General features: G+C 39.7%; 1 protein-coding gene and 2 long non-coding RNA genes across 3 annotated transcripts; 1 reads left to right on the forward strand and 2 right to left on the reverse strand.

Moving 5' to 3' along the window:
- The first annotated feature begins 4,355 nt into the window (after positions 1-4,355).
- On the forward strand, positions 4,356-7,001 carry LOC115776373 (uncharacterized). The gene is made up of 4 exons (XR_004019449.1): positions 4,356-4,436; positions 4,531-4,640; positions 4,956-4,997; positions 5,642-7,001. It is a non-coding gene; the product is annotated as an uncharacterized LOC115776373 (long non-coding RNA).
- Positions 7,002-11,068: 4,067 nt separating this feature from the next.
- LOC115776279 (m7GpppN-mRNA hydrolase-like) lies at positions 11,069-20,226 on the reverse strand. Its single transcript, XM_030723894.1, has 6 exons — positions 20,219-20,226; positions 18,161-18,312; positions 17,755-17,882; positions 14,439-14,537; positions 14,305-14,358; positions 11,069-11,164 (listed from the first exon to the last, which is right to left on the reverse strand). Exons 1-6 carry the CDS (start codon positions 20,224-20,226, stop codon positions 11,069-11,071), a joined length of 537 nt encoding a protein of 178 aa, XP_030579754.1.
- A 793-nt stretch (positions 20,227-21,019) lies between these two features.
- LOC115776336 (uncharacterized) lies at positions 21,020-27,878 on the reverse strand. Its single transcript, XR_004019446.1, has 5 exons — positions 27,714-27,878; positions 25,660-25,766; positions 25,446-25,555; positions 25,089-25,130; positions 21,020-21,294 (listed from the first exon to the last, which is right to left on the reverse strand). It is a non-coding gene; the product is annotated as an uncharacterized LOC115776336 (long non-coding RNA).
- Between the last annotated feature and the right edge of the window lie 106 nt (positions 27,879-27,984).

Genomic DNA, 27,984 nt, shown 5'->3' on the forward strand with positions numbered 1-27,984 from the left:
GATGAGTAACTTGGACAGTGTATCTTTTGCTGTAGAGATGTTGCTGGGTCTTGTCTATGTGCTAAGAGAGGCAAGAGAGTTTATTCCTTGTTTAGTAGTCAGCAAGCATCTGCACTGCCCATGTAAAAGTAAATGCATTACATTTTTGGAAATACATTTTTGGAAATACAATTCTATTGTATTTTTTCTAATTTGTTGTGTATTCTTTCCACCCTTTCAACCAGTACTGTTAAAACACTTAATTTATTAACACTAAAAAACTATTCTTTAAGGTAACGTAATTCAATCATGGAAAGTATTTCCACAAGATTAAATTGCTTTCTTTCAGCATAAAGCAAATTTGTTAGGCTAACTTAATTTCCATGAATTGGATCAACTTAATTAAGTAGTGTAGTTATACCACTGTAAAATAAGTTGAATTCAACTAAATTTGAATTCATCTGAAACAAGTAAATTCATTTAGTTGGTCCAAAACATTACAAATTAGTTGGGCTGGCTCTATTAAATTAAATTGGGCCCAACTATAGTAAATAGGTTGAATCAACCTTAATAAATTAAGTTGAACCAACACAGGTGCTTTAAATTGGAGCAACAGAATTACATAATGCTGAAATAAAGTAAAGTAATCATGTGGAAATCTTTGCCATGATTTTTTTATGTTAATCCAAAGAGTTATTTTTTTGAGTGTGTGCTTTTGATAAAGCACCCATTTTTACAAAGATTGTTGGTTTAAAAACAACACAACTTTATGCATTGTTTATGACAGGCAGAGAAAAGTGAAGACTATTATGGTGAACTATGAATAATTGTTTTACATTCTGTGATAAATGATGGAAGTCACCCAGGAGTATTAAATAAAGATGGTTATATTTATTGGAGCTGTGAGTGTTTAATATCAGGATGATTTTATGGGAGTGTGGATCTTTCAGATCAATTTGAGAAGTGATTTTGATCATGTTTCACATTTTATTGGGTCATGTAGCGTCAGGCACTGGTCTTGGTCTTGGGTTAGGTGGTCTTGACTACAATACTACTCAACACACACACACACACACACACACACACACACACACACACACACACACACACACACACACTTGGTGCCTTACCATTTTTAGGTATATAAAGCTTTGTGCAGCATTCACATGCTTTGTCGATTTGGCGGTTACGAACTAACCAAAACACAACAAAAGAAAACAAACCTTTACGGTGCTGTACCTTATTTTGGGGGTCTTGATTTTTTGATACTTTCTGCCTGCCTTGAAGACAAAATGAAAAATAATGGGTTGCAATTAGTTAGCCAAGATCAACGGTCCAACAAGCCCTACTGCATTAATTGCAACAACACAGGGATCTGATAATGTTACTAAAGCCTTGAAATAATGGGAGTTTTCTGTGAACTTAAAACAGTGAGACCATGTTCTGCTGAGTTTTCAATTTTTGCTAAAAGCATCTAAACCCAAAACAATGAAGCAATCAATAATGATGTTTGATAAGGATTTATAATATGCATGCTATTTTTAAATTTGAAATAGTTTTGATTATTATTATGATGCCATGGGTGTGTAGCCTTACTGTTAATTCGCTCGACCAAGCTGCCATATCCACAGTCCAGTTGTGATCCGATAATTATAATTTGTGGCACAACTGGTAGCATGATCATTGGATTTCTTTTCTTTATAGCCCTGAAAAAAATCAGAAATAAAAAATAGATATAAGCACAAGAAAAAGAGCAAACTTTGTGTTTTTGTGTGTGTGTGTGTGTGTGTGTGTGTATGTACACTCACAAGGCAGTCAGCCCAAGCGCCGTCACTCCCAATGCGGCTCCCGTGTACTTGACCATTTCCCGGCACGCCCCCTGAATAAAATATCATTTTTCTTCCCGATGTTCTTCCTGAAATTCTACCAGAACACACAAACATAGAAGAAATAACACAACTTTAAAGCCAAAGTGGAGCCATACTGTACATAGTAATAATAATACTTCATAAAAGACCATCTCCGCCTGCGAGCCGCTGCCCCTGCCAAATGTAATGCCCACATGGCCCCGTGTTTACTTGGCATAGGATTGATACCAAATCTTGAAGTACACAACTACATTGAGCAGAATACAGGAGGAGTGATTGACAGTGCTAAGACCCTCCTCCTGGCTCTGATTGGTTGTTTTTGACTGGGAGCAGTTCAGGGAGGAGGTGGAGGAGCTCCATTTTTTTTCCCAGATCGATCTCATACTGTCGTGACATGGTGACAGTTTTAACAAATATGTAAAAACCACATTTTTTTAAATAAAAGTTACATCCTGCAGCTTTAATCTGTATAAGATTAAAGGCTTTAGTTCTTACTGTCGATGAGTGTTTGCCATTTTTTCAGTTTTACACAATTAGCTATGTGCTTTTGAAAAAGCACCCATTTTTACAAAGATTGTTGGTTTAAAAACAACACAACTTTATGCATTGTTTATGACAGGCAGAGAAAAGTGAAGACTATTGTGGTGAACTATGAATAATTGTTTTACATTCTGTGATAAATGATGGAAGTCACCCAGGAGTATTAAATAAAGATGGTTATATTTATTGGAGCTGTGTGAGTGTTTAATATCAGGATGATTTTATGAGAGTGTGGATCTTTCAGATCAATTTGAGAAGTGATTTTGATCATGTTTCACATTTTATTGGGTCATGTAGCGTCAGGCACTGGTCTTGGTCTTGGGTTAGGTGGTCTTGACTACAATACTACTCAACACACACACACACACAGACACAAAAACACAAAGTTTGCTCTTTTTCTTGTGCTTATATTTATTTTTTATTTCTGATTTTTTTCAGGGCTATAAAGAAAAGAAATCCAATGATCATGCTACCAGTTGTGCCACAAATTATAATTATCGGATCACAACTGGACTGTGGATATGGCAGCTTGGTCGAGCGAATTAACAGTAAGGCTACACACCCATGGCATCATAATAATAATCAAAACTATTTCAAATTTAAAAACAGCATGCACATTATAAATCCTTATCAAACATCATTATTGATTGCTTCATTGTTTTGGGTTTAGATGCTTTTAGCAAAAATTGAAAACTCAGCAGAACATGGTCTCACTGTTTTAAGTTCACAGAAAACTCCCATTATTTCAAGGCTTTAGTAACATTATCAGATCCCTGTGTTGTTGCAATTAATGCAGTAGGGCTTGTTGGACCGTTGATCTTGGCTAACTAATTGCAACCCATTATTTTTCATTTTGTCTTCAGGGCAGGCAGAAAGTATCAAAAAATCAAGACCCCCAAAATAAGGTACAGCACCGTAAAGGTTTGTTTTCTTTTGTTGTGTTTTGGTTAGTTTGTAACCGCCAAATCGACAAAGCATGTGAATGCTGCACAAAGCTTTATATACCTAAAAATGGTAAGGCACCAAGTGTGTGTGTGTGTGTGTGTGTGTGTGTGTGTGTGTGTGTGTGTGTGTGTGTGTGTGTGTGTGGTGTGTGTGTGTGTTGAGTAGTATTGTAGTCAAGACCACCTAACCCAAGACCAAGACCAGTGCCTGACGCTACATGACCCAATAAAATGTGAAACATGATCAAAATCACTTCTCAAATTGATCTGAAAGATCCACACTCCCATAAAATCATCCTGATATTAAACACTCACACAGCTCCAATAAATATAACCATCTTTATTTAATACTCCTGGGTGACTTCCATCATTTATCACAGAATGTAAAACAATTATTCATAGTTCACCACAATAGTCTTCACTTTTCTCTGCCTGTCATAAACAATGCATAAAGTTGTGTTGTTTTTAAACCAACAATCTTTGTAAAAATGGGTGCTTTTTCAAAAGCACATAGCTAATTGTGTAAAACTGAAAAAATGGCAAACACTCATCGACAGTAAGAACTAAAGCCTTTAATCTTATACAGATTAAAGCTGCAGGATGTAACTTTTATTTAAAAAAATGTGGTTTTTACATATTTGTTAAAACTGTCACCATGTCACGACAGTATGAGATCGATCTGGGAAAAAAATGGAGCTCCTCCACCTCCTCCCTGAACCGCTCCCAGTCAAAAACAACCAATCAGAGCCAGGAGGAGGGTCTTAGCACTGTCAATCACTCCTCCTGTATGCTGCTCAATGTAGTTGTGTACTTCAAGATTTGGTATCAATCCTATGCCAAGTAAACACGGGGCCATGTGGGCATTACATTTGGCAGGGGCAGCGGCTCGCAGGCGGAGATGGTCTTTTATGAAGTATTATTATTACTATGTATGGCTCCACTTTGGCTTTAAAGTTGTGTTATTTCCTCTATGTTTGTGTGTTCTGGTAGAATTTCAGGAAGAACATCGGGAAGAAAAATGATATTTTATTCAGGGGGCGTGCCGGGAAACGGTCAAGTACACGGGAGCCGCATTGGGAGTGACGGCGCTTGGGCTGACTGCCTTGTGAGTGTACACACACACACACACACACACAAAAACACAAAGTTTGCTCTTTTTCTTGTGCTTATATCTATTTTTTATTTCTGATTTTTTTCAGGGCTATAAAGAAAAGAAATCCAATGATCATGCTACCAGTTGTGCCACAAATTATAATTGTGGGATCACAACTGGACTGTGGATATGGCAGCTTGGTCGAGTGAATTAACAGTAAGGCTACACACCCATGGCATCATAATAATAATCAAAACTATTTCAAATTTAAAAATAGCATGCACATTATAAATCCTTATCAAACATCATTATTGATTGCTTCATTGTTTTGGGTTTAGATGCTTTTAGCAAAAATTGAAAACTCAGCAGAACATGGTCTCACTGTTTTAAGTTCACAGAAAACTCCCATTATTTCAAGGCTTTAGTAACATTATCAGATCCCTGTGTTGTTGCAATTAATGCAGTAGGGCTTGTTGGACCGTTGATCTCGACTAACTAATTGCAACCCATTATTTTTCATTTTGTCTTCAGGGCAGGCAGAAAGTATAAAACAATCAAGACCCCCAAAATAAGGTACAGCACCGTAAAGGTTTGTTTTCTTTTGTTGTGTTTTGGTTAGTTCGTAACCGCCAAATCGACAAAGCATGTGAATGCTGCACAAAGCTTTATATACCTAAAAATGGTAAGGCACCAAGTGTGTGTGTGTGTGTGTGTGTGTGTGTGTGTGTGTGTGTGTGTGTGTGTGTGTGTGTGTGTGTGTGTGTTATTTATACTAAAAAAATTTAACTAAAACAATGGTGACAATATGGGTGAAATAAAAATGGATACAAGGCCAAAAAAAAAAACACATTACCAAATACAGTTGATTGTTTGGTTATTTTATTTTAACTTGATTTAACCAGGCAAACAGATTAAGAACAATTTCTTATTTACAGCTGCGACCTGGCTGCTTGGCTGAGTGTGTCCAAACTTCTGACCGGTGCCCAATGTGACTGGTCATAAATTAATATAATATTAAGAGGCCAGGACAGTGGGTCTTGCACGTTGTACATTGTATCACAGAGGAATATCCAATAGAGTACATTTGAATAAAGGAACAGCAGTCAAGCAGCTGGGAACCAAAACTGATCCCATCACCTTATACATTTTTTTTTAAAGATTCAGGACTAAATCCACAAACCCCAATGAAACAATTAAACAAGCTTTTATTTTGACAGATGTGGCTTCGAGCAGCTCCTGCGGTCATCAAACATTTGAGAGGAAAGACTGTGAGCCTTTCCTGTCCTCTAAGGCTTTCCTGAACTTCAGGTTTGACAGAGATGCCATCATGAAGAGTTTTGACTACTGATATCACTGCTGTTGATCTGTGCCTCCTCTGTAACATCAAACCTCGATCTCAGGAGACTTTTTTAAGTTATGGATGTGAGTAAACAAGCTCCTTCTCATCTTGACTTGCTTTTCGTGCGCACACATTTACCAAGGGAAGTTGCCTGTTTGTCATTGGCAGCATGGAGTATCACGTAGTAGAGGACTACACAGGTAAATCATCTTTTACAGGCAAATTATGTTTTGAAAACATTTACTGTCAACATTTTATGATGACAGTAAAAGGTGGGAAATGAATCATTAGTGCATTTGGCCAGCAAATCATTATTAAATCTGTCAAGTTATGTATTGATTTTAAGGTATTTGGATAATAGTCTCCTCCAGTCATTCAGTTAGGTAGCATAAATGTTCTGCATGCTGACTTTTAACAGTGATATTAAATTACAGTGTTATTAGCTTCTTTTTCCCTCTAAAGCTACTTAAGATTTTATGCAAGAACATAACGACTTGGGAGAGGAGGAAAGTTGTCTTTAAATTAAATCTGATTAAATTCACGTGACTCTGTTGTGTACGGCTGCCAGTATTTGAAACAAAATCACTAAATCAGACTGATGTTTGAGGATCCAGGATTAAATGAGAAGGTCAGCCATGATGAGAATTTCCATCCTGAAAACTAACTGAATGACCGTGAAACGAGATGCTGCATCAGAATGAAATCAAACTGAGGACAGTTCAGATGGAGCCTGGACTGTATCCCAGATTAAATGAAAATTTAAAAGGCTGACTTTTGTCATATATCATGCACCCAAAAGTCTGTTTTTAACAGTCTTAATTATAACTTGTTGCCATCTCAATTTCCAATATTTCTTAAAGGAAAAGTTCTCCATTATTGCGACAGTACTCATGTCACATGATGGAAGATAACTGCAGTGAACCACTACATTTGAAAACAAAAGCAAAGTCAGTTTTCAGAGATTAAATTTCCATCACATGAGTACCTGTTCTGGAAGTCTTTCAACCCACGTGTAGCACTTCTTATTCTCCCAACGTGGTGTCATACACATGAGCAATGACTGCAATGCAAGAGCTCCTCGTGTGAAGTTCATTCCTGGGACTTGGAATTGACTGTAATTGATTTTGTGGTGTTTTGACTTTAAATGGGAATGTTAATAAAGTCTGTTTCTTATTTCATTCTCAGCTTTTAACTTCCTAAAAAATAAAATCAAGATACATCAAGAAATACAGTTCAAAATGGTGTGGAAATTATACAGCTGTCACATTGTTATTGTAAAGGCTTAAATACACATCTGATTTTTTTAAATATTTTTTTTCTAATAAAATTGTATTTTTTCTGATTTCTCACTTTCTCTGTCTCTCTCACACACACACACACACATGTGGATGGATGGATAAATAGATAGATAGTTAAGCATGAGCGAAAAATGTGGATGCAAAATGCAGACTTGCAGACTGACTTCATTAACCTTTATGTAAAGCCAAAAGTCCAAATGGCAGATGAATACAGAAATCAAAAGGCCAACCTGTGAAAGGCTGCCAAACAGTATGACACGGCAAAGACCTCAGCCAAACTGAGGGCTTAAATACACACATGAAGAAATCAAGGAGATCCGAAACACCAGGGCAACAAGATAATAATCATAAACAGTGAGAGAGGGAAAGCAAAACTAAATGCCATGCACACAAGAGACTAACAAACGAAAACGGGACTATAACAAAAACATGACAACACCAAGCAGACAGAGATTTGACCATGAAAAAACGGGAGAAAAGAAAAAACGGAAACTCGTTGAATTAAAAAGAGAGACAACAACTATACACAGAGCTAGACTGTAAAAGATGGCAAAACTAAGAAAACCAGAGAATAATGTCATGGAAAATAGAGTGAGACAAAAACTAAAAATGATAACAACAAAGAAACTATATATATATATATATATATATATATATATATATATATATATATATATATATATATATATATATATATATTAGGGGTGGGACTCGATTAAAAAAATTGATCGAATTAATTAGAAGCTTTGTAATTAATTAATCGAAATTAATCACATTTTAATCACAATTCAATATTTAAGATGAGAAATATGAATTTAAGTTTGGTTGATGAATGAATCAATATACATAAGCTTAAACTTCACGAAGGGTGGAAGTGCTCCTGTGATAAGCAAACTCCTGAAATTAAAGTTAAGCATCATAACTGGATAGTTTTATTCAACATTAATGTCTCAATATAGTTGGAAATTAATCATTTGCTCAGCTGTATTCCTTGATGTTGAAATGTGTTATGCTTGTTTTAACAGATTATTTTGAATTAAAGACTTAAAATTAAACCACAAAAAGGAGAAAAAGTTTCTCCGTTTAACCAGCTGTTTTTACACATGAGTGCTTCGCACTCATGGTTCAGCACCTGGACAGTTCCACTATATATATATATATATATATATATATATATATATATATATATATATATATATATATATAAATGGTGGATCATTTCTCGAGTGCACGAATTCCAGGCATACAGACTATATCGACGCACAATGTCCAAATTCAGGGGCCGCATGGTTTCCTCCCTCTGCATCTTCTCCTGCATCCGTCCCACCAATCCGCTCTTTTCCCCGCATATTGCAGGCAGGGAAAGAGACACAGTTTTACCTTCGATGTCACCGAACAAGTCCTTTGCCTCCCGCCTGTTTTGAAAATCCCTGTTGTCATAGTACACATAGGGCTTTTGGGGGGCAGGTGTGTCACCCAGTGGTCGTGTGTGGAACTGCTGAGGTGGCCCCACCTCTGTTCACTGCTGCCTGCTCCTCAGTTTTAATTACATCTTAGACATTGAGGGCCTTGGGGGGTGGTGTGGATGGGCGCTGTTGCACAGTGCTCATCACATCTGTCCCTCCAATTTAATATCACTGTAGCTTTCACACACACATACATATTCTCTCACTCCATACACTCACATACACCCAAACAATCAACTCCAAACACGCTGAGTGGGAGGAGGGGGAGGGCGGGTCTTCCACACCCCAGTTTCATGCACCCTGCCTGGGTAGGGACTGGCTAGTGGTTTGGGGCCGGGTTGGCTGCTTCGCCGGGATGCCACTGGCTCTGTGCTGGTACCCTCTCACCCACACTTGGTGTCCATGTAAGTTCTGTGTATGTGCGCATGAATGTGTGACAGTCATATGTGTGAGTATGAATATATGATTTGTGTGTGTGTGTGTGGTGCATGTGTGTGCGTGTGTATGTGTGTGGTGCATGTGTGTGCGTGTGTGTGCATGTGTGTGAGTGTGTGGACAGCAGGGCCTGGGCCTGTGGTTCGCTGAGCCTTGGCACCTGTGGGACATGGTTGTGGAGGGTGGGAGTCACCCCTCCCTTTCACTCCCTATCGCTTCCTGTTGCTCCCTGCTGGTTGCCACTGCTGCCCCTGGGGTGTCGGGTGCCCGTGGGTCCCGGGATTCGCGGCCGGATGTCTTGGCGTGGTTCTTGACCCGCTCCCTTGGCGGTTGTGGCCTGGGGGTGGCTCGGGCCTCCTTGGCGTGGGGGGGTCTCTGCTGGGTGTCGGGCGGTTCTCGGGCGCCTGGGGCCTTGGGGCCGCATTCGCGGCTCGTGCGGGGGATGCCGGCCTGCGGCGGGGGTTGGCTGCTCATTGCCTCTGGCTGTCTGGACTCTTGCCGTTTGGCCGTGGGGGGGTCCGTCTGGGGTCTCCCTCCTTCCTCCTCTGGGGTGTGTGCGCAGTTGCCATCGGGATGTGTGGCCTCTCGTCTTCTGATGTCCTGGTGGGCCGTGGATAGGCCGCGTCCCCTGGGTCCTTTCCTGTTCGCCTCTGGATCACGGGGGGCATGATTGCAGTTTCTTGCCTCCATTGGTGAGTACATTCCATGACAGAGGCACATACACACATTACTTACAAGCAACAGCAGGATTGTGTGTGTGTATGTGTGTATGCATATGTATGTGCATGTGTAGATATGTGGATAATCATTCTTTGATTATTCTTTTCTCACCTTTGTTTTGTTTTTGTTTTTCTTTCTCACTACTTTTTGTACCCTTTCCTTTCTGCCTGTCACGCCTGGTATAAATAAATAAAATAAAATAAAAATACAAACTAAATACATGCTAACAAGAATAGCCTATTGTAAAACTTAAAGAGCTATTCTTGGAAAAGCAAATATGTTTGGTACACCAGCGTATTCGGATCATATTCTGAGTGCGAAAACTGCCAGACATGACAGGCTAAAAAAAAAAAAAAAAAAAAGAAAATCCCTGTTTTGGGGGGGGGTCAAGCTAGCTTAAATGCCACTGTAAAAAGTGCCGATCGATGTTTTTATCCACTGACCACTGATCAATGTGTCAGTGGCAATGCAGAAAAATGGTGTTAGTGCACAGGTCTTGACCTGCGCAGCAGCTGTTGCAGTGCACAATGGCATTTGTAGTACGTATATGGTGGGAGCGCTATTTATCAGCAAGCCATTAATAATTACCATATGACATTATCGCGGGACGAATATAATTATATCGAGAGTAGACTGTCCAGTGTCCTTCTCTCTGCCGCTCTGCCTCTCGTCTGCTTATCCGATTCAGGGTTGGGACGGGAACAGTTTGTTGGTAAAAGGTCTGGAATGTAGACAGCCCAGTTCAGCACCTGGACAGTTCCACTATAGTGGAACTGTCCAGGTGCTGAACCATGAGTGCGAAGCACTCGTATAAAACAGCTGTTAACGGAGAAACTTTTTCTCCTTTTTGTGGTTTAATTTTAAGTCTTTAATTCAAAATAATTGGTTAAAACAAGCATAACACATTTCAACATCAAGGAATACAGCTGAGCGAATGATTAATTTCCAACTATATTGAGACATTAATGTTGAATAAAACTATCCAGTTATGATGCTTAACTTTAATTTCAGGAGTTTGCTTATCACAGGAGCACTTCCACCCTTCGTGAAGTTTAAACTTATGTATATTGATTCATTCATCAACCAAACTTAAATTCATATTTCTCATCTTAAATATTGAAATGTGATTAAAATGCGATTAATTTCGATTATTTAAATGCTCTCGTCCCCAAATATTGCACTCTGGAAGGTAAATTCTTACAAATACATATGTGCAATACAACCAGCAACAAAATAACTATGTTCATGCCTTTTTTATTCACTAAATTTTCAATGATTTTTATCCTCGTTGTTTTAATGATGGGAGGCTTTGGTCTACTTCAATTAATAAATCTGGACCCAAATGTAATAAAAAATGTATTAAAGATTTTTACCCTGATCTCTTTTCTAGTTTTTGGGGTTGAACTTTGTATCCTTAGACACTCCTGGTATGATGTAGAGCCGCACCAGCTGGTCAGTGATTTTCTGCTCTATGTACACATCCTTGCAGATGCCATTTTTTTTTTTTTTGGAACTTAAAATTTTTTAACTTTTTAACAGAGTGGTTACACAGCAGCATCAGCAACAATTCACATACATGTTAATAATGTAGAATCTTTCAACAATTAAACATCTCAGCATAACATTTAACAGTTTTATGTGGGTTTAGCATCATACAATACTAGAAAGAAGGGGAAGGAGAGAGGAAAAAAAAAATAGGCAACGTAAACCAAAATTCCATCTCACTGGACCTTTACATGAGTAGGGCTTCTGCTGGCCCCCACCATAAGCTAAAAACAGATTTTTGAAGTCTTAATAAATATGTTATCTTTTCCATTTGGTACAATTCCCTTACTTTTTGAACCCAGACATTATAGGAGGGTGGTTCTAATTGCCTCCACCTAATTGTGATACATGTCAGGGCAGCTGTAAAAAGGATATTTAAAAGATATGATTTAGCTCGTCCTTGCACACCTGCAGGTATAATACCAAGTACTGCAACTGTTACATCCTTTGGTACGACCTCCTGAAAAATCTGGTTTATGGCCTTATATACCTCATCCCAAAAGTTTCGCAGTTTAGGGCATGACCAAAAAATGTGAGTATGATTGGGCACCGTAGAGCCACAATTTCTCCAGCACAAATTTGGTGTGTTAGGATCTATCTTAGCAACTACATCTGGGGTCCTGAAATACCTACTAATAATTTTCCATTTATATTCCCACCACGTATTTGAGCTTGTGGCCCGATGTGCCTCAGTCCAGACTCCCTCCCATGTTTCATCAGAAATGGTTGTGGCCGTCTCTGCCTCCCATCTTTGTTTTGTCCAAATGGGCCTATCAAGATTCATTGACTGAAACACCTTATACAACTTTGTTATGAATTTCTTAACCCGTTCACCTTTTTGAATTTGGATTAGAATATTCTCTATAGGTGAGGGATTTAATACTCTTTCCCAGTCTCTATGTGTGGTAAGAAAAGAACCATAGATAACTGTAGATATCTAAAGAAATCACTTTTCTGGAGATGGAAATACCCACATAACTCTTCAAATGACATAAGGTTATTACTGTTGATTGCTTGATGCAAAAACACGAGCCCCTGATCAGCCCATTTTGTAAAACTTTTGTCTAAGGAGTTAGGAGTGAAGGATTTAATATATCCAATACTTGGTAATGTTGATAAACCTCTTGGCAACTCAAATGCAACTCGTACTTTGTTCCAAATGTTTAATGTGGTTCTAGTCCACACTGCTTGTTCCTTTATTGGTATGTCCGAAAATGGAAATACCTTTAATGATTCAGTGCACATTGTTTGTTCAATGTTCAGCCATCTTGTGTGGGAATCCCCTTGTATCCATGAAATTAAAGGCTTTAATTGTGCTGCCCAGAAATAATATTTTAAAACTGGAAGGTTAAGCCCCCCTTCTATCTTACTTCTCTGTAGTGTTTTATATTTTATACGGGGGCGCTTACCCTGCCATATAAATTTTGATATTATTTTATCCAGATCTATGAACATGGATTTTTGTATTCCAATTGGCAACATCTGGAACAAATACAGTAATCTTGGCAGAAGATTCATGCGAATAGTTTTCAATGCGGCCAATGAAAGACAGAGGTAGAGCCGTCCATCGTTCAAGATCCTTCTTAATTATGTCCAGCGTTTTACTGTAGTTGGCATGAAACAAATCATTTAGTGAGAGGTGAATACTGATACCTAAATATTTAATGCCTTCTCTAGGCCACCTAAAACCACTTTGTTGTTTTACGGAGGGATCCTTACCTTCTTTGTACAATACCACTATAATTGCATCAGACCAGGATGGTGCCATAGTTTTAGTTTCTAAAGCAAAGCGATAAGCTTCCAATAAAAGTGGGATAAGAATATCTGTGAAACATTTATAAAATTCGTTTATGAAACCATCCGGGCCAGGACATTTATTATTCTTAAGGGATAAGATCATTTTTTTAAATTTCCACTTCCCGGATTGGCTCATCTAATTGTTTTGCTGCTGCTTCACATAATTCGGGGACATTTATATTTTGTAAGTAATCTGCTATTCTGACCTTGTCGGAGCAGGTATCTGTATTCTGGTATAAAACCTTGTAAAACTCTGCAAAAACTTCAGCTATTTCTTTTGGTTTTGAGATGCTTTTATTGCCCGAATTTAGCTTTTGAACCACCCTTGAGGATTGTTGTTTTTTAAGCCCGAAGGCCAAAAGTCTGCTCGCTCTATTTCCATTTTCATAATACTGCTGTTTTGCAAAACGAAGATTGCCCTCAATCTTTTCTGTTAGCAGTTCTTGGAGCTCTCTTCGGGTTGTGTTTATATCATTCAGAATATTAGGTTCCCTATCCTTTTTATGTTCATGTTCCAGGACTTTGATTCTATCCTCCAAGTCTTTCTGTTTGGCTACTTTTGTCTTCTTCTTTGCTGTTGTGTAGGAGATGAATACTACCTCTTAAATAGGCTTTGCACAATCCCACAACATAATAGGAGATGTTTCAGGAGTATTGTTTATGTCTAGGTAATTCTTAAGCTCTGCTCTAACAAAATCAGTAAAATTCTTGTCATTAAGAAGAGAGGCATTAAGTCTCCATTGCTTAAATGATGGTGTCAAGCCTATATCCCATTGGAGAATGACTGGTGTGTGGTTGGAAATTGTTATGGGCAAAATTGTGATATCTTCAATTCTATGTAGCTCGGCTTTGGCAGTGAAAAAATAATCTATTCGTGAGTAGGATGCATGTCCGTTTGAATAGAAAGTAAAACTTTTCTCCTTTGGGATTTAGATCGCCATACATCCACTAATCAGCTTCTACAGATACATTTTTAAGCATTTTACCCATCTTAGATATGGGGGTCTGAGAAACTGGTTGTCTATCTATTTTTGACATTACGCAATGAAAGTCCCCTCCCATAATCAAGAGGCCGGAGCTGTACTCTGCATCATGTTGAAAAACTGACTTGATAAACCCCGGGGCATCTTCGTTAGGAGCATATACGTTTATTAAGGATACTGCTATTCCATCTATTATCCCATTTACCAATATGAATCTACCCTCCTTGTCTTGTGTACTAATGTTTTCGCTAAAATTAATTTGCCTATGTATTAATATAGGTACACCCATTTTCTTACCAGAGCAGTGTGGCAGATGCGATTTTTGATGTCAAAGCCCGTCTCCTCTAACACCTGGAAAGCAACCAACATCATCAATACAAACTAAAAGCATTTTAAGATACATGACATGGTCAAAGAATTGTGTGACTTACTTCACGAACTGCACAGTCATATGGTGCTTCATCCTCATTAACCTTCCCCTTTGGAAAGCCCCAGCCAGATTTTGCAAGGTAGCCCTGAACAAGCAGTACCTGAAAAAAAAAAGAAAGCCCAGTTAGCTGCAGCACATCATGGTTTCATTCACTAACCATGGCAACATGAAACCTGACATCATATCTGCAGGGGGATAATGAACATGAAAATCACAAGAATTAGGATTTTTAAAAAACATATACATGTTAATAATCGCTGAAAGGGTGATGATGTTTGTGCAAAGTTTTCTTCAGATTGGCCCATCAGGTAAGGAGAAGATCGGGTACATAAAGACAAATATACATAAACTACCATCATTATAATGAGATACACTATATTGCCAAAAGTATTCACTCACACAAAGGTGTAGGCCACGTGCAATCACAGAGCAGGTTCAGCAGGTTCTGAGACAGAGGTCGCTAACTTTCTGCAGAGTCAATCACTACAGACCTCCACACTTCATGTGGCCTGCAGATCAGATGAGGAACAGCGTGCAGAGCAATTCTTAGAACAGGTTTCCAGCTGCATCCAAGCCTTACATCATCAAGAGCAACGGAAAGGGTCAGATGCAGTGGTGTAAAGCACGACACTAGTGGACTAGTGCATAAAGCAGCTCCATAAAGACGTGGATGAGTGAGACTGGTGTGGAAGAACCTGACTGGCCTGCACAGAGTCCTGACCTCAGCCTGATAGAACACCTTTGGGATGGATTAGAGTGGAGACTGTGAGCCAGGCCTTCTCATCCAACATCAGTGTCTGACCTCACAGATGTGCTTCTGGAAGAATGGTCAGAAATTCCCATAAACACTCCTAAACCTGTGGAAAGCTGTTATAGCTGCAAAGAGTGGGACAACATATTGAACCCTATGCATTAAGAATGGGATGTCACTCAGTTTCATATGTGTGTGAAGGCAGACAAGTGAATACTTTTGGCAATATAGTGTATATATATATATACTACCATAGTGGATTTCAAATCTATCAATTAAGATGTGACTGAAGTGCAAACTTTCAGCTTTAATTCAAGAAATTCAACAAAACTATTACATTAATTGTTTACAAACTACTTTCTTAAATATAGTCCCTAATTTTATTATTAAAGAGATTAAAGATCTGGAGTTGATTCCAACTGAACTTGGATTTGGGAGCTGTGCACTGGAACTCTCAATATAAAGTCCAAAGAGATGTGAAGTAAAGAAGGCCATCATTATAATCATATTAAACCTATCAGAGAGATAATAAAAACTTTTACTTGTGGCCAAATCATCATCCTGGTACGCTCATAAAAAGAAGGAAAGCAGCAGCTCATCAATTCATACTGATTGTGTTTTCGTTGCTCTTTTTAAATCTACTTTAAGAAGTTTGCAGTGCAGTAAAAATCAGATCAGGACAGCATGACAGATGTTTGATTACACAAACATTATGTAGGAGCAGGTCATGATAACAGGTATCAATTTTGCAAATAAGTGGACATGAGTAACTTGAGCATATTATATGTAAGAGTACACTAGCTAACAAGGCGGCTCAGTCTCTTTCTCTTGACAATATATATTTTTAAAGCTATCACACATTCTGGGGTCAACTTGAAAGAAAGGCAGATATAAAATGTGAAAGTGAGGTCAGAGGTCAAATGTGACATGATATTTAGATGCAAATTATAATGTGATATTTAGAATCCCCATGTACCAGTATCATTTCCTAAATGTTGCCAATACAAACAAAGGCAGGAGATTTTTAAGGATTGTTTTAAAGATAAGATGATTTATAAAAGTTTGACCTTATTTGACCTTGAAGAAAGGGTCAGAGGTCCAAGGTAAGATGATATTTAGAATAGACAGATACGATTCCCCTCCAAAGGTATTGGAACAGTGAGCCCAATTCCTTTGTAGACTGAAAACATTTGGGTTTGACAGAAAAAAATAAAAATTAATGTGACCACTAATTAGCAAGAAGAACATGAAGGCCGGGATGGAATTTGTCAAAAAGCACAGGGACAAGCCTCAGAAATTCTGGCACAAAGTTTTATGGACTGATGAGACAAATATTAACCTTTACTGAGGAGACAGAAAGGCTGAAGTTTGGAGAAAGAAAGGATCCACTCATGATTCCAAATGAGTACATCTGTGAAACACAGTGGAGATAATGTCATGGCTTGGGCTGCACGGCTTCTTCTGGGACGGGCTCATTAATCCTTATTGATGATGTCACGCATGATGGCAGCAGTACAATGATCTCAGAAATCTACAGAAACATTTTGTCTTTCAATTTAGAGAAAGATGCAACCAAACTAACTGGGAGATCCTTCATCATACAACAAGATAATGACCCCAAACACACTGCCAACACTACAGAGGAGTTCATCAGGGACAGGAAGTGAAAGGTTTTAGACTGGCTTAGTCAATCTCCAGATGTAAACCCTATAGAGCATTTTAGCTGCTAAAGAGGAGACTGAAGGGAGTAACCCCCCCCCCCCCCCCAAAAAAAAACAAACAACAACTGAAAGAGGCTGCAGAGAAAGCTGGAAAAGTATCACAAAAGAAGAATGCAAAAGTTTAGTGATGTCAGTGGATCACAGGCTTGATACAATCATTGCAAGCAAAGGATTTGCAACTAAATATTAAGTCTTATTCACTTTAATCTATATTAAATTTATCTGTTCCTATACGTTTCTCATAAGAAAAATGGGTGGGTTTAGAGCAAAGGTGCTATCTTCTAAACTGTGCTTCAGATCCAGAATGCCTGGAAATAAAAGCTGAATGTTGATCTTTTTGTCTAATATTGAATTGATTTTGATGACAAGTCCAAATGTTTTCAGTCTAAAGCAACAATAAAGGGACTGACCTCACTGTTACAATCATTTTGGAGGGGACTGTATCATTCCATATATGCCTTTATGTTGCCAATACAAACAATGGCAATAAGAAACATAATTTTACACAGCTCTATAAACCACTATTACCACTTTGACCTTCAGTTCAATCTGTGGACCTTGAAGGAGAGGTCAGAGGTCAAATGTGATCAGAAATCTGTACATGGTACTTTTTATTTGTTGACACCGCACTTGTCAGAATCATAGTTTTTAATAAACTAAAAAAAAAAAAAAAGAATCATAGTTTCTAAGTTTCAATCATTTTTTCTGTTCCCAGATTTCAACATACAAATACAATGTTGTAACTAATTAATATGATGGCCAAAACATAAGAAGCATGTCCTTTAAAATACTTTGCAAAAGCATTCGCCGCCACTATACACTCGTATGAGTGTAGAACAACTCACGTTTTCAAGGGCTTCATCTAGAATGATTGCACCATAAGTGGGCACGCCCATCTTGTACTCCTTCCATTGCTCGAGAACTTTCTGCACATCTTCTCCATGAGGCAACAGAAATGGACAGTGATGGAATAGTTTGAAGCTGTCAAGAAAATAATCTTTAACACAAAATAACAAAGAGCAACTACATCTGAGCTGAAGATGACCCTGAAGTGGTGCCAGGACAATTACACTGCCTGTGAAAGGTTGTATTAATAAATAAATGTAATGTTTCTTTCTTTTGAGTAGGTGTCATTAGAAAAATGCCTTCAAAATGTCTTCAAAAGCAATTCTGGAATAGCACCACACATTGTGAAGAATAAATAAATAAAAATCACAAGTTATTTAAAGCTTCAGTCACATATAAGGATATCAGCTTTGGCAAAGTCTCTTATCCCACAGTGAGGAGCTCCTGGAGTGTTTTGCATGCAGAAGTCCAGGTAGAACCAGTGGGCCAGCTCGATCTGGAAGCAAACTCGGATAGCATTGTCCCTTTCCTCCCTGGGAATGTGCAGGATGAACCGGCTGTGGAAACAAACACAGAAGAAACAGGACTGTGGAAGTTCTCCTTTTATGGGACTGTTACATCAGAGTCTATGTGCTCTCTTTATAGCTGACTTTGTTTTTGTGATGTTTCTTGATACTTTATATTGTAGTTTGTTGCATTTTTCAAGCTGATCCCAGGATGGGCTTTAAGGATGACCAGATACCAACAAACTAAACAATTTGTTTGAGTGCAACATTTTGAAACACGTTGCTAATGCTGAGATGTGTTTTTTGGTGATTTCTTTCTTTATTTAAACTTTATTTAAATCTTGTAAACAACTCTGAACACTGGATATACACTAGCAGAACATTTCTTAAGAGGTTAGGCATTCCAGTATTTATTGACTTGGGTCCATCTTGAGAGAAATGTAACCATACTCATTTGCAGCGTTGCTGTATATTTGTTTCAGTCTGTGCATCTACTGGATCTGTGTTAGTGTCCATGCTTTCCTCCAGCTAACAGTTACGATCTTCTTGGGAATCAATGGGACGATACAGAGACTGTATCTGTGCTCTTGTCCTACAGAGTTCTAGTCTAAGTATAAACACTATAGGATCATTGGGATAACAATATTTACAGACACATGAATGATCACTTATGAATCTGCAACTCCTCCAACACAAGGGTGATGCAGAATCTTTAGTAAAATGTTGACACTAACAATCGGGTCCTTACAGTCTCGCTGATTCTTCCAATCAAACTACTCATACCTTTGTGAGTACTCATGCACATGTCCTTCCAGGCGCTGTCCTCAGTGGTCACATTTAATTCGAGCTCTTTCTTTTAAACTGAAGGTGTTTGATGTGTGAGATTTGCTTCTTAGTTGGCAGGATGTGTTTCAATTACCTTAATAAAATATTGTTCAATAACCACTGCATCTCTGTTCAGGCCTCCCCACTCCCGGTGGTCTGGGTGTACTGCCTTAGTTGCAGAGGGTGCTTTCGCTTTTCATTATGTTTTCTTTCCTCAAAGTTTTTTCACTTTTTTATTTTATTTTTACACAGTGGTCGTACTAGTGTACAGAAAGGGGAAAAAATGCAAAGATCCAAACCAATCAAAATCAGTTACATTTGTGTCCCATAAAGTCAGTATTTGTGTTGTAAAATACGATATTAAATAAAGGTCCGTTCTGTTTTTGATGTTACAATTTGATAATATTGTTTAAAGTAACTGATAAAGTGTAGTAAAATTGGTTCTATTCATTACATTTTTCTTAAGAATATTTTCCAAAAATAACTAACTAGTTTCAGCAGTCTGAAGTTTCTTTTTTGGACTTTTTAGAAACTTGGCTACATGCCATGAACACAAGATGTAAGATGCGGCAATATGATACAAAATGCTTTTTTAATCCTATAATTCTTTTTATTAGTTAAAAAATTATGTAATTTAAACAGACAAAACCATACGTGTATAGCTGGGGGATACCCAGTCTGATGTGGTTAGTAATCCTAGAGGACCACAGGGGCCAGTTGTGTCTTCATTCCTCTTCACTCTGGTAAAGTTCAGATTATCAGTGTAACGGTGAATCATCCCACCTGCAGAAGTTCTCTGATGGCACTGCAGTGGTTGGGTTTATTAGGGGTGCACATGAATCAGGGGGTGCTGATGGGGAGGTTTGTAGTTTGTATAAAGGATAAGAGCTCTCTCTCTATATATATATATGTGTGTGTACGTATATGTATTGCACATAATGTAAGGCTTGGATGCAGCTGCTTGGCCATGGAGACCCATTCCATGAAGCTCTCTACACAGTGTTCTTGAGCTAATCTGAAGGTCAAATGACGTTTGGAGGTCTGCAGCAACTGACTTTGCAGAAAGTTGATGACCTTTGTTTACTATGCACCTCAGCATTCACTGACCCCTCTGCACTTTTACAAGGCCTACCACTTCATGGCTGCATTGCTGTCATTCCCAGTCGCTTCCACTTTGTTATAATAGCACTAACAGCTGACTGTGGAATATTTAGTAGTGAGGAAATTTCATGACTGCACAGGTGGGATCCTGTCACGGTACCACACTGGAATTCACTGAGCTCATGAGGGCGACCCATTCTTTCACAAATCATCTTGTTAAAATAATGGCCCAAGTCATTTTTTTTCAAGGTTCTCAGAAAAAGAAAAACTGAATGGAAGATAAAAACTTTGATTTAGGCAAAAATAAAAGTTTCATTAAAAAAAATTATTTAGGCCATTATTTTAACAAGGTGGGAAAATGTTTGCAGCAGCCTGCATGCCTAGGTGCTGGTTTTGTACTCCTGTGGCCATGAAGGTGACTGGAACACCTGAATTTAATGATCTGTATGGGTGAGTGAATACTTTTGGCAATATAGTGTATCTTATTATGATTGTAGCCAATATAGTGTATATGATGTGTTCAATAACTCTAGGAGTAACAGAGAATGAAAAGAGAAAATTTGTCCATCAAACCAGCCAGAGGATACCCCCCCCCCCCCCCCCCCCCCAGGGTCTTTGTTTCCATTTTATAATAATTGAGAAAAAAAATGTCCAAACTAAATGCATAAAGATGCAACAGAAAAAATACACTTAACAATATAAGTTTAATTCAAAGCAGAACAATATGTACACATCAATATCATATCAAAATATTACAAACAGAGCAGTGATCACAGTAAAAAGCAGAACAGCTTAACAAGGATACAGTTATATTTGTTGCTACCATTTTTTGAAAGTCAACATGTCAAAAAAGACCCCCCCAATGTAACATAAAATTAAAAAACCTTTAACACAGCAACAATGCTCTTGATATGAAAACACATAAATGTGTCAAACTTAAGTGAGAATGTCATTTCTGACGCTGGATTAGGATTGTTATTATAGCTTTTCCACCCCACGGATCCTCCGGGCAAGCTGAATGTCACGGGGGAACACAGTGACCCTCTTGGCGTGGATGGCACACAGGTTGGCATCTGAGAATAACATGACGAGAAAAGCCTCTGCAGCCTGAAGACAAGAAGGCAGAAACAACGTTTCATTGAACCCTAATAGATACGCCCTCATTTTGTCACATCAGTTCTAGAATTTGTAGCAAACCAAACTTCTTGGAAAAATCCAGTTATAATGATTTTTAATCTGGATAGATTATGGGTTGGCAATCTTTAATATCAAAACAGCCATTTTTGAGTCATCTTTCACTAAAAGAAAATGACTTGACTGCTGTCAAAACTTCAAAACTGATTGTTTGGGGCACTCAGGTGTGTGTTAACACAAAGTCAAGGAGGAAAGACATCAGCAATAAGCTCTGAAAGACAATTGTTCCTGCTCATCAATCTGAGAAGAGTTATAAGGCCATTTTCCAATAATTTGAAGTCCATCATTTTACAGTGAGAAAGATTATTCACAAATGGACATTCAAAACAGTCACCAATCTCCCCAGGAATGGATGCCCCAGGGTCAAACAGACGACCCAAGAGCCTCATTTCAGACTCTACAGGCTTCAGCTGGCATGTTTAAAGTTAATGTGATGGTACAATTAGAAAAAGACTACAGAACCAATCACAGCAGATCAGCACAAACACCGATACAACGTTCCAGTGAGAGGAATTGAGAGGGAGCGGGTATGTTTGTATTCCCCTGGATGGGAGCCTGTATGTTAGCATTTTCCATGGAGAATGAAAGGAGTCGTTCTTCTGCCACTTTGGGTAGAGGAACGAGTCCTGACTGTTGTTAGCTCTTATGTGCTGAGCAGCAGTTAAGAGTCACACAATCACAATCACACAGTCACACAATCATATATATGATGATATATGATCGTATCTGATGATGTATGTGTGTGTATGACGTATAACCTGAAATACATCATACACATAGCATGGATTTCTGGAATGACAAATTAGAGCAACCAGTGATTTAAAGCTGTTGACGTCTCAGTTTATTATGGTAAAAGAATGTGTTGAGATGTTACAAAATTTAGAAGTACCCACACTTTCTCTTCCTGATCTTGTCGGAGACGGTCGCACTATCTCTCTCTCCCTGCCATCCCCATCACTCCGCTTGCTGCTTGCTGTGAGAGCGTCTTTTACACACTGTCCGAATAAGAACAAGATTGAAACATGGATCTGGCAAACTGGGCATTCTCCATCATTGATCGAATTTTTTCCACTATGAGATCTGGGACAGGGGAGCCTGCGTGTCCGAGTGGAACAGACCCGGTTGGATACGTCATCGACTCTTGGAGCTCGTGGAGACCTGTGTGCTTCTCGGCCCTTGGAGTGGAAGACGTGGAAGACGCCTACATATTCGGCTTTTTGGTAGCAGTATCCTCTCTGTTTGGGCTCGGTGGATACCTGCTTTACTGGCAAATTAAGAAAATCTGGACGGCGGTTCGACATCTGCAGAGGCTGCCGACCCAGGTGGAAGGGCTGGGCAGAGCCGTACAAACTCAGACTCAAAGCCTGGTGGACCTGAGCCGCAAGATTAGCGAGCTCGCAGGCGAGAGGGGTTAGATCAGGAGATATAGTTCGGTTCTGCACAGTGAGGACGGCAATCAACGAATATGGAATATTGGATTTTCGAATGGTTTCCCAGTAAGACTGAAGGCTGTTGGAAAAACAAGCAGCCTGTTCCAAAACAACATTTGTTATCAGGAATTCGGCTCCCCTGCCGGCCTTGGGTTGGCAACCATATCTCTCTCCAGGGCCCTGTGTGCGGCTGCTCTCTCCCCCACTCCGCGTTGTGACTTGTGAAGCTGGGTCTGGTGTATCACGGCCGCTGATGAAATTCCACCACTATCAGCAAACTGTTTTGGCTGGATCCTGGCATCTGGCTCCACAATGCCCCCACCTCTCGTCTCCGTCTGCATCCCCTCCTGACCTGACCTCACCTACCGCCGCTGTCCTTGCTTTACATGTGCAAATGCTTTGCTAAGGTGGTTTTTTTTTGGACCCTGGTATAGTGCTCTTTTGAGCACTGTACCAGATGACTTTTTTTTTAACCTAACTTCCCCATGATGTGTTGTTTTCTCCTCCTGCCAAAGGTAGCGCCGCAAGTAAACGGCTGCATGACCCGAGGACACATATCCCCCTATGTGTGTTGTGTTTGTGTATTTGGATGGTGTTCTGTAACTGCAATTTCCAATGTGTGAACTTGTTCACCCACATGGCAATAAAACTTCATTCATTCAAAACTTCATTCATTCATTCATTCATAAGGAGGTGAGGTAATAATTATTGAGATCACGTGTGTTTTTTTAATTTTTCACGTTTCCTCCAGGTAAACCTGTACGCTGACCCACCAAATCCCAGCCACAGTGTGCAGTCAGGACTAAACTGTGATGCTTCAATGTTCCTAAAACTGGATTTTCCTTGGGCTCAGAAGGCAGACATCAGGACAGATCAGGGTATCTCATTTTTATTCAGTGTTTGCTAAATCTCATATTAATATCAATAACTTAGTTTTCCTTCAGTGCTCCAGTGAGGCCTTCACTGCTCAACACATCACCCCTCAAACCTATGACCCTGCAGAAAAGAGTGCGCTTATGGCACAAGGTTCATACTAGTTATAGCGTAAACATTTATGGTGTTCCCCTCAGCTGAGAATTAATTTTAGCTCACCCTTCATTTGGTTGGAGATGTAGGCTGAAAAAGAGCATCGTTCCAGTATTAAACTGCTCACAGCAAAGTTTACAGATTGATTTATTTTTTGAGGAGACATTGTTTGCTCAGTTTTTTCTAGTGCTTTAAGCACCAGAAGGCGCGTGTCATTTACTTCCATTAAATTCAAGACAAGGCAGATGTCTGTGCAGCCCATATCTTCAAAATTGAGCAGCTCACACCACAATAATCTAAATGGCGAAATAATTCCACAGGCCAGATTAAAATAAAACAAACAAACAAACAAAAAAAACATCCATTAGATTTTTGGGGTGAACTGTCTCTGACTTGTATGCATTTTCCCTCTAATCCGTTTGTTCTTTGAGCAGAAAATTCAGCTTCGGGTCCGACTGAACCAGGCGCTCTGCTTGGACGGCAGCTGGCTAATATTCTGTTCAATCAGACTGACAAGTTTCTGCAGCAGGTAACTGGACAGTGAAACCTTTTTACAGATGAAAATAATCACATTTGCTGAATAGTGATGACGATGATGGCGATTTAAGACATGATTATGTGGTAAAGCTTTTGATTTTTCATTCAGATGCAGACTTTTGAGGATCTCCTTAAGAGCAAGAAACTTAAACCTTTTGAACAAACTGAGGTAAGATGAAAAAATGCTCAGCTGAATTCTTTAAAAATGACTTCTAATGGGCACACATATTGAACAGGATAAGCAGATGTTCTTTTTCAGGGTACGTCTCAGCTTGTTGAGGGGCTCGAATCTTTAGAGAGGGGATACTTGTTAGCGAGGGATGAGCACAAACTCCTGCAGCAGCGAGGAGTAGAAATCAGCCAGTTTGACCCTGAACGATAAGATTGATATCCAATATTACATTTAATACATTTTATATTTTGTGTTTATGTGCTCATTACTCTGTTGTTTTATTCTGGGTTTCTTTTGCATTTTTTTTTTTTTTATATACATCAGGGAGTTAGAGGGGCTGATCTTTCAGTGTGGACTGCATATGGATATATATATATATATATATATATATATATATATATACACACACACACACACACACTTGGTGCCTTACCATTTTTAGGTATATAAAGCTTTGTGCAGCATTCACATGCTTTGTCGATTTGGCGGTTACGAACTAACCAAAACACAACAAAAGAAAACAAACCTTTACGGTGCTGTACCTTATTTTGGGGGTCTTGATTGTTTTATACTTTCTGCCTGCCCTGAAGACAAAATGAAAAATAATGGGTTGCAATTAGTTAGCCAAGATCAACGGTCCAACAAGCCCTACTGCATTAATTGCAACAACACAGGGATCTGATAATGTTACTAAAGCCTTGAAATAATGGGAGTTTTCTGTGAACTTAAAACAGTGAGACCATGTTCTGCTGAGTTTTCAATTTTTGCTAAAAGCATCTAAACCCAAAACAATGAAGCAATCAATAATGATGTTTGATAAGGATTTATAATGTGCATGCTGTTTTTAAATTTGAAATAGTTTTGATTATTATTATGATGCCATGGGTGTGTAGCCTTACTGTTAATTCGCTCGACCAAGCTCCCGTATCCGCAGTCCAGTTGTGATCCGATAATTATAATTTGTGGCACAACTGGTAGCATGATCATTGGGTTTCGTTTTTTTAAAGCCCTGAAAAAAATCAGAAATAAAAGATAGATATAAGCACAAGAAAAAGAGCAAACTTTGTGTTTGTGTGTGTGTGTGTGTGTGTGTGTGTGTGTGTGAACACTCACAAGGCAGTCAGCCCAAGCGCCGTCACTCCCAGTGCGGCTCCCGTGTACTTCACCGTTTCCCGGCACGCCCCCTGAATGAAAAATTTTTTTTCTTCCCGATGTTCTTCCTGAAATTCCACCAGAACACACAAACATAGAAGAAATAACACAACTTTAAAGCCAAAGTGGAGCCATATAGAGTAATAACAATTCATAAAAGGCCCTCTCCGCCTGCGAGCCGCTGCCCCTGCCAAATGTAATGCCCACTGTGCTGGAATACATAACAAATGTATTAATCAGATTGACAGGTTATTGCTGGATTATATTAAAGTGTATTAATCAAACTGGTAAGATATAGAATGTATCCTGCATAGGATTGCATAGGAATGGCATGGGTGATTAACACTATGGTAGGGGTTGAGTGGCAGGTGGGCTGATTAGGTTTCGGGGGGAGTCTTGGGGAGATTTGGATCAGTGCCTGCGGCCCCCTGCATCTCTTCTTCCTTTCCCCTGCTCTCTCTCTCCTCCCCGGTGCTGGTGGGGTCCGGTCCTCTGGGGTTCCCCGGGGTGTCATGATCCTGGGCCGGTGGCCCAGTGTTTTGGTTTCTAATTGTGAAGTTCTGTTCTATTTCTAGTTTTGGTTATAGTTTAGTATTTGAATCTTAGTTTCTTTGTTTTCTGTTTTGGTTTCTCATGTTCTGTTTTCCCTATACTCCCGTGTGTGTGTAAGTCATGACCCTCTTGTATTTAGGTTCCCTTTGGTTTAGTTCTGTGTTTCTTAGTGTCTCTCCTTTGTCCCAGGTCTGGTTTAGTTGGTCATGTTCTCACTCCTTTTGTCAGTCTGTTAAGTCTGCATTGGTGTCTTTGTTTACTTCCTGTTTTTAGTTTGATAGTTTAGTACTCCCTGTGTGTCCTGTCTAGTTTTGCTTCCCTTGTTTATTAGGTAGATTCTGTTCACCTGTGCCCTGTGTTCCCCAGCTGTTTCTTGTTACCCACCAGTACCTTCTGTATGTATTTAAGCCCCTGGGTTTGCTTTGTTCTTGGTCGTGTCCTTGTCGTCCGAGGGTTAGTGTTGTCTTCACTGCCCAGCTGCGTGCTTTATGTTTCATGTTATGTTCTTGTCTTATGTCCATAGTTATGCTTATGTTTATGTTCAAGTTTAGTTACATGTACTGCTGGCACCTGTCCAGACTTATTAATTAAAGTTCCAAGCTAAAATAAGCTTTGCCTCTGAGTCCTGCACTGGGGTCCTCCGCCTTGCCTGCACCAGCGAAACGTGACAGTAGGACACGACCCGAGATGGACCCCGCGGACTACGATCTTCAGGAGCGCAATACGGTGATAGAATATTACCACAATGAACAGATCAGGTGGAAGCCCTGGCTCACCCCGGAGCGCCGATCTGAGTTTACCGGCACTCGTCTGGCCCTGGGCGGGCCGGCCAGCTGGCAAAAGGCCCAGCAACGTCATGCTCCACCTCAGCATCGAGCCCAAGCCTCGCCACGGCAGCTGATCGCGCCGACAGCTGCAACCCCTCCACCCGTTCCGACGGCGATCACGTTGGGTGGCTATGTCTCTTCGCCGCCACCGCGGATTATGCCGTCTGTCACCTCGTCGCAGCCTCCGCCTGCTTCTTGGAGAAAGAAGCGCGGTGTTCGACGAGGGAAACGGCAGCCTTCGGCTGCCACACCGATAAGCACTGCACAGCAACAGCTCGGCGTCACTGCGCAGACTGTGCAGCATCAGGACAATTCTGCTCACTCACCCATGTGTGGCGGCACCGGGCAATTTGTGAGTAACTCCGCTGTTTTGCTTAATTCGAAGACTGAGTTTACTACAGCTATTCCCAATAATTTGACCACAGAGGGAAGTGAGTTTTCCAAGCTGGCTGGAGACTCAGGCCCCACGTTTTTTGTCTCTACGTCAGCCAAAGACAAAGACGTTTTGCATGCCCCTCCTAAAACTGACTCTAATGGAATTTTAAGGGAGGTGAAGGAAGTAGTTCCTAAGTTAATGGACTATGTTCTGCGGATTTTAAATGCCACGGACAAGTGTGAGAGACTTATGCAACTCACCTTTTGCGGTGGATTCATTTCCTCCACGCCCTGGCTTCAGGAGTGCCCTACCACAGCTTCCCTGGCTCACTCAATCATTTCCCTCCGAGACCATCTGCAATACGAACTGTTTCGCGTTGGCCACCCTCCCAGCTAGCAATGAACGTTCTGATAACGTTCAGTGAACGTCGCCTTGAACGTCTGGTGAACGTTCACTGACAACGTTCACCAGACGTAAATCTGCAACACCATATGACGTTCAGTGAACGTTCACCGTGAACGTTCACTGAAC

This window comes from Archocentrus centrarchus, unplaced genomic scaffold (genome assembly GCF_007364275.1).
Source record: "Archocentrus centrarchus isolate MPI-CPG fArcCen1 unplaced genomic scaffold, fArcCen1 scaffold_30_ctg1, whole genome shotgun sequence".
Taxonomy (NCBI): domain Eukaryota; kingdom Metazoa; phylum Chordata; class Actinopteri; order Cichliformes; family Cichlidae; genus Archocentrus; species Archocentrus centrarchus.

What these genes read in the sequence shown, in the direction of transcription:
- LOC115776279 (XM_030723894.1), bottom strand. An exon ending in AAGAGACTTTGCCAAAGCTG is followed by an intron (nt 17,883 to 18,160) that starts ATATCCTTATAT and finishes ACAGCTTCAAAC; the next exon opens with TATTCCATCACTGTCCATTT. An exon ending in TAGATGAAGCCCTTGAAAAC is followed by an intron (nt 14,538 to 17,754) that starts GTGAGTTGTTCT and finishes TTTTTTTTTCAG; the next exon opens with GTACTGCTTGTTCAGGGCTA.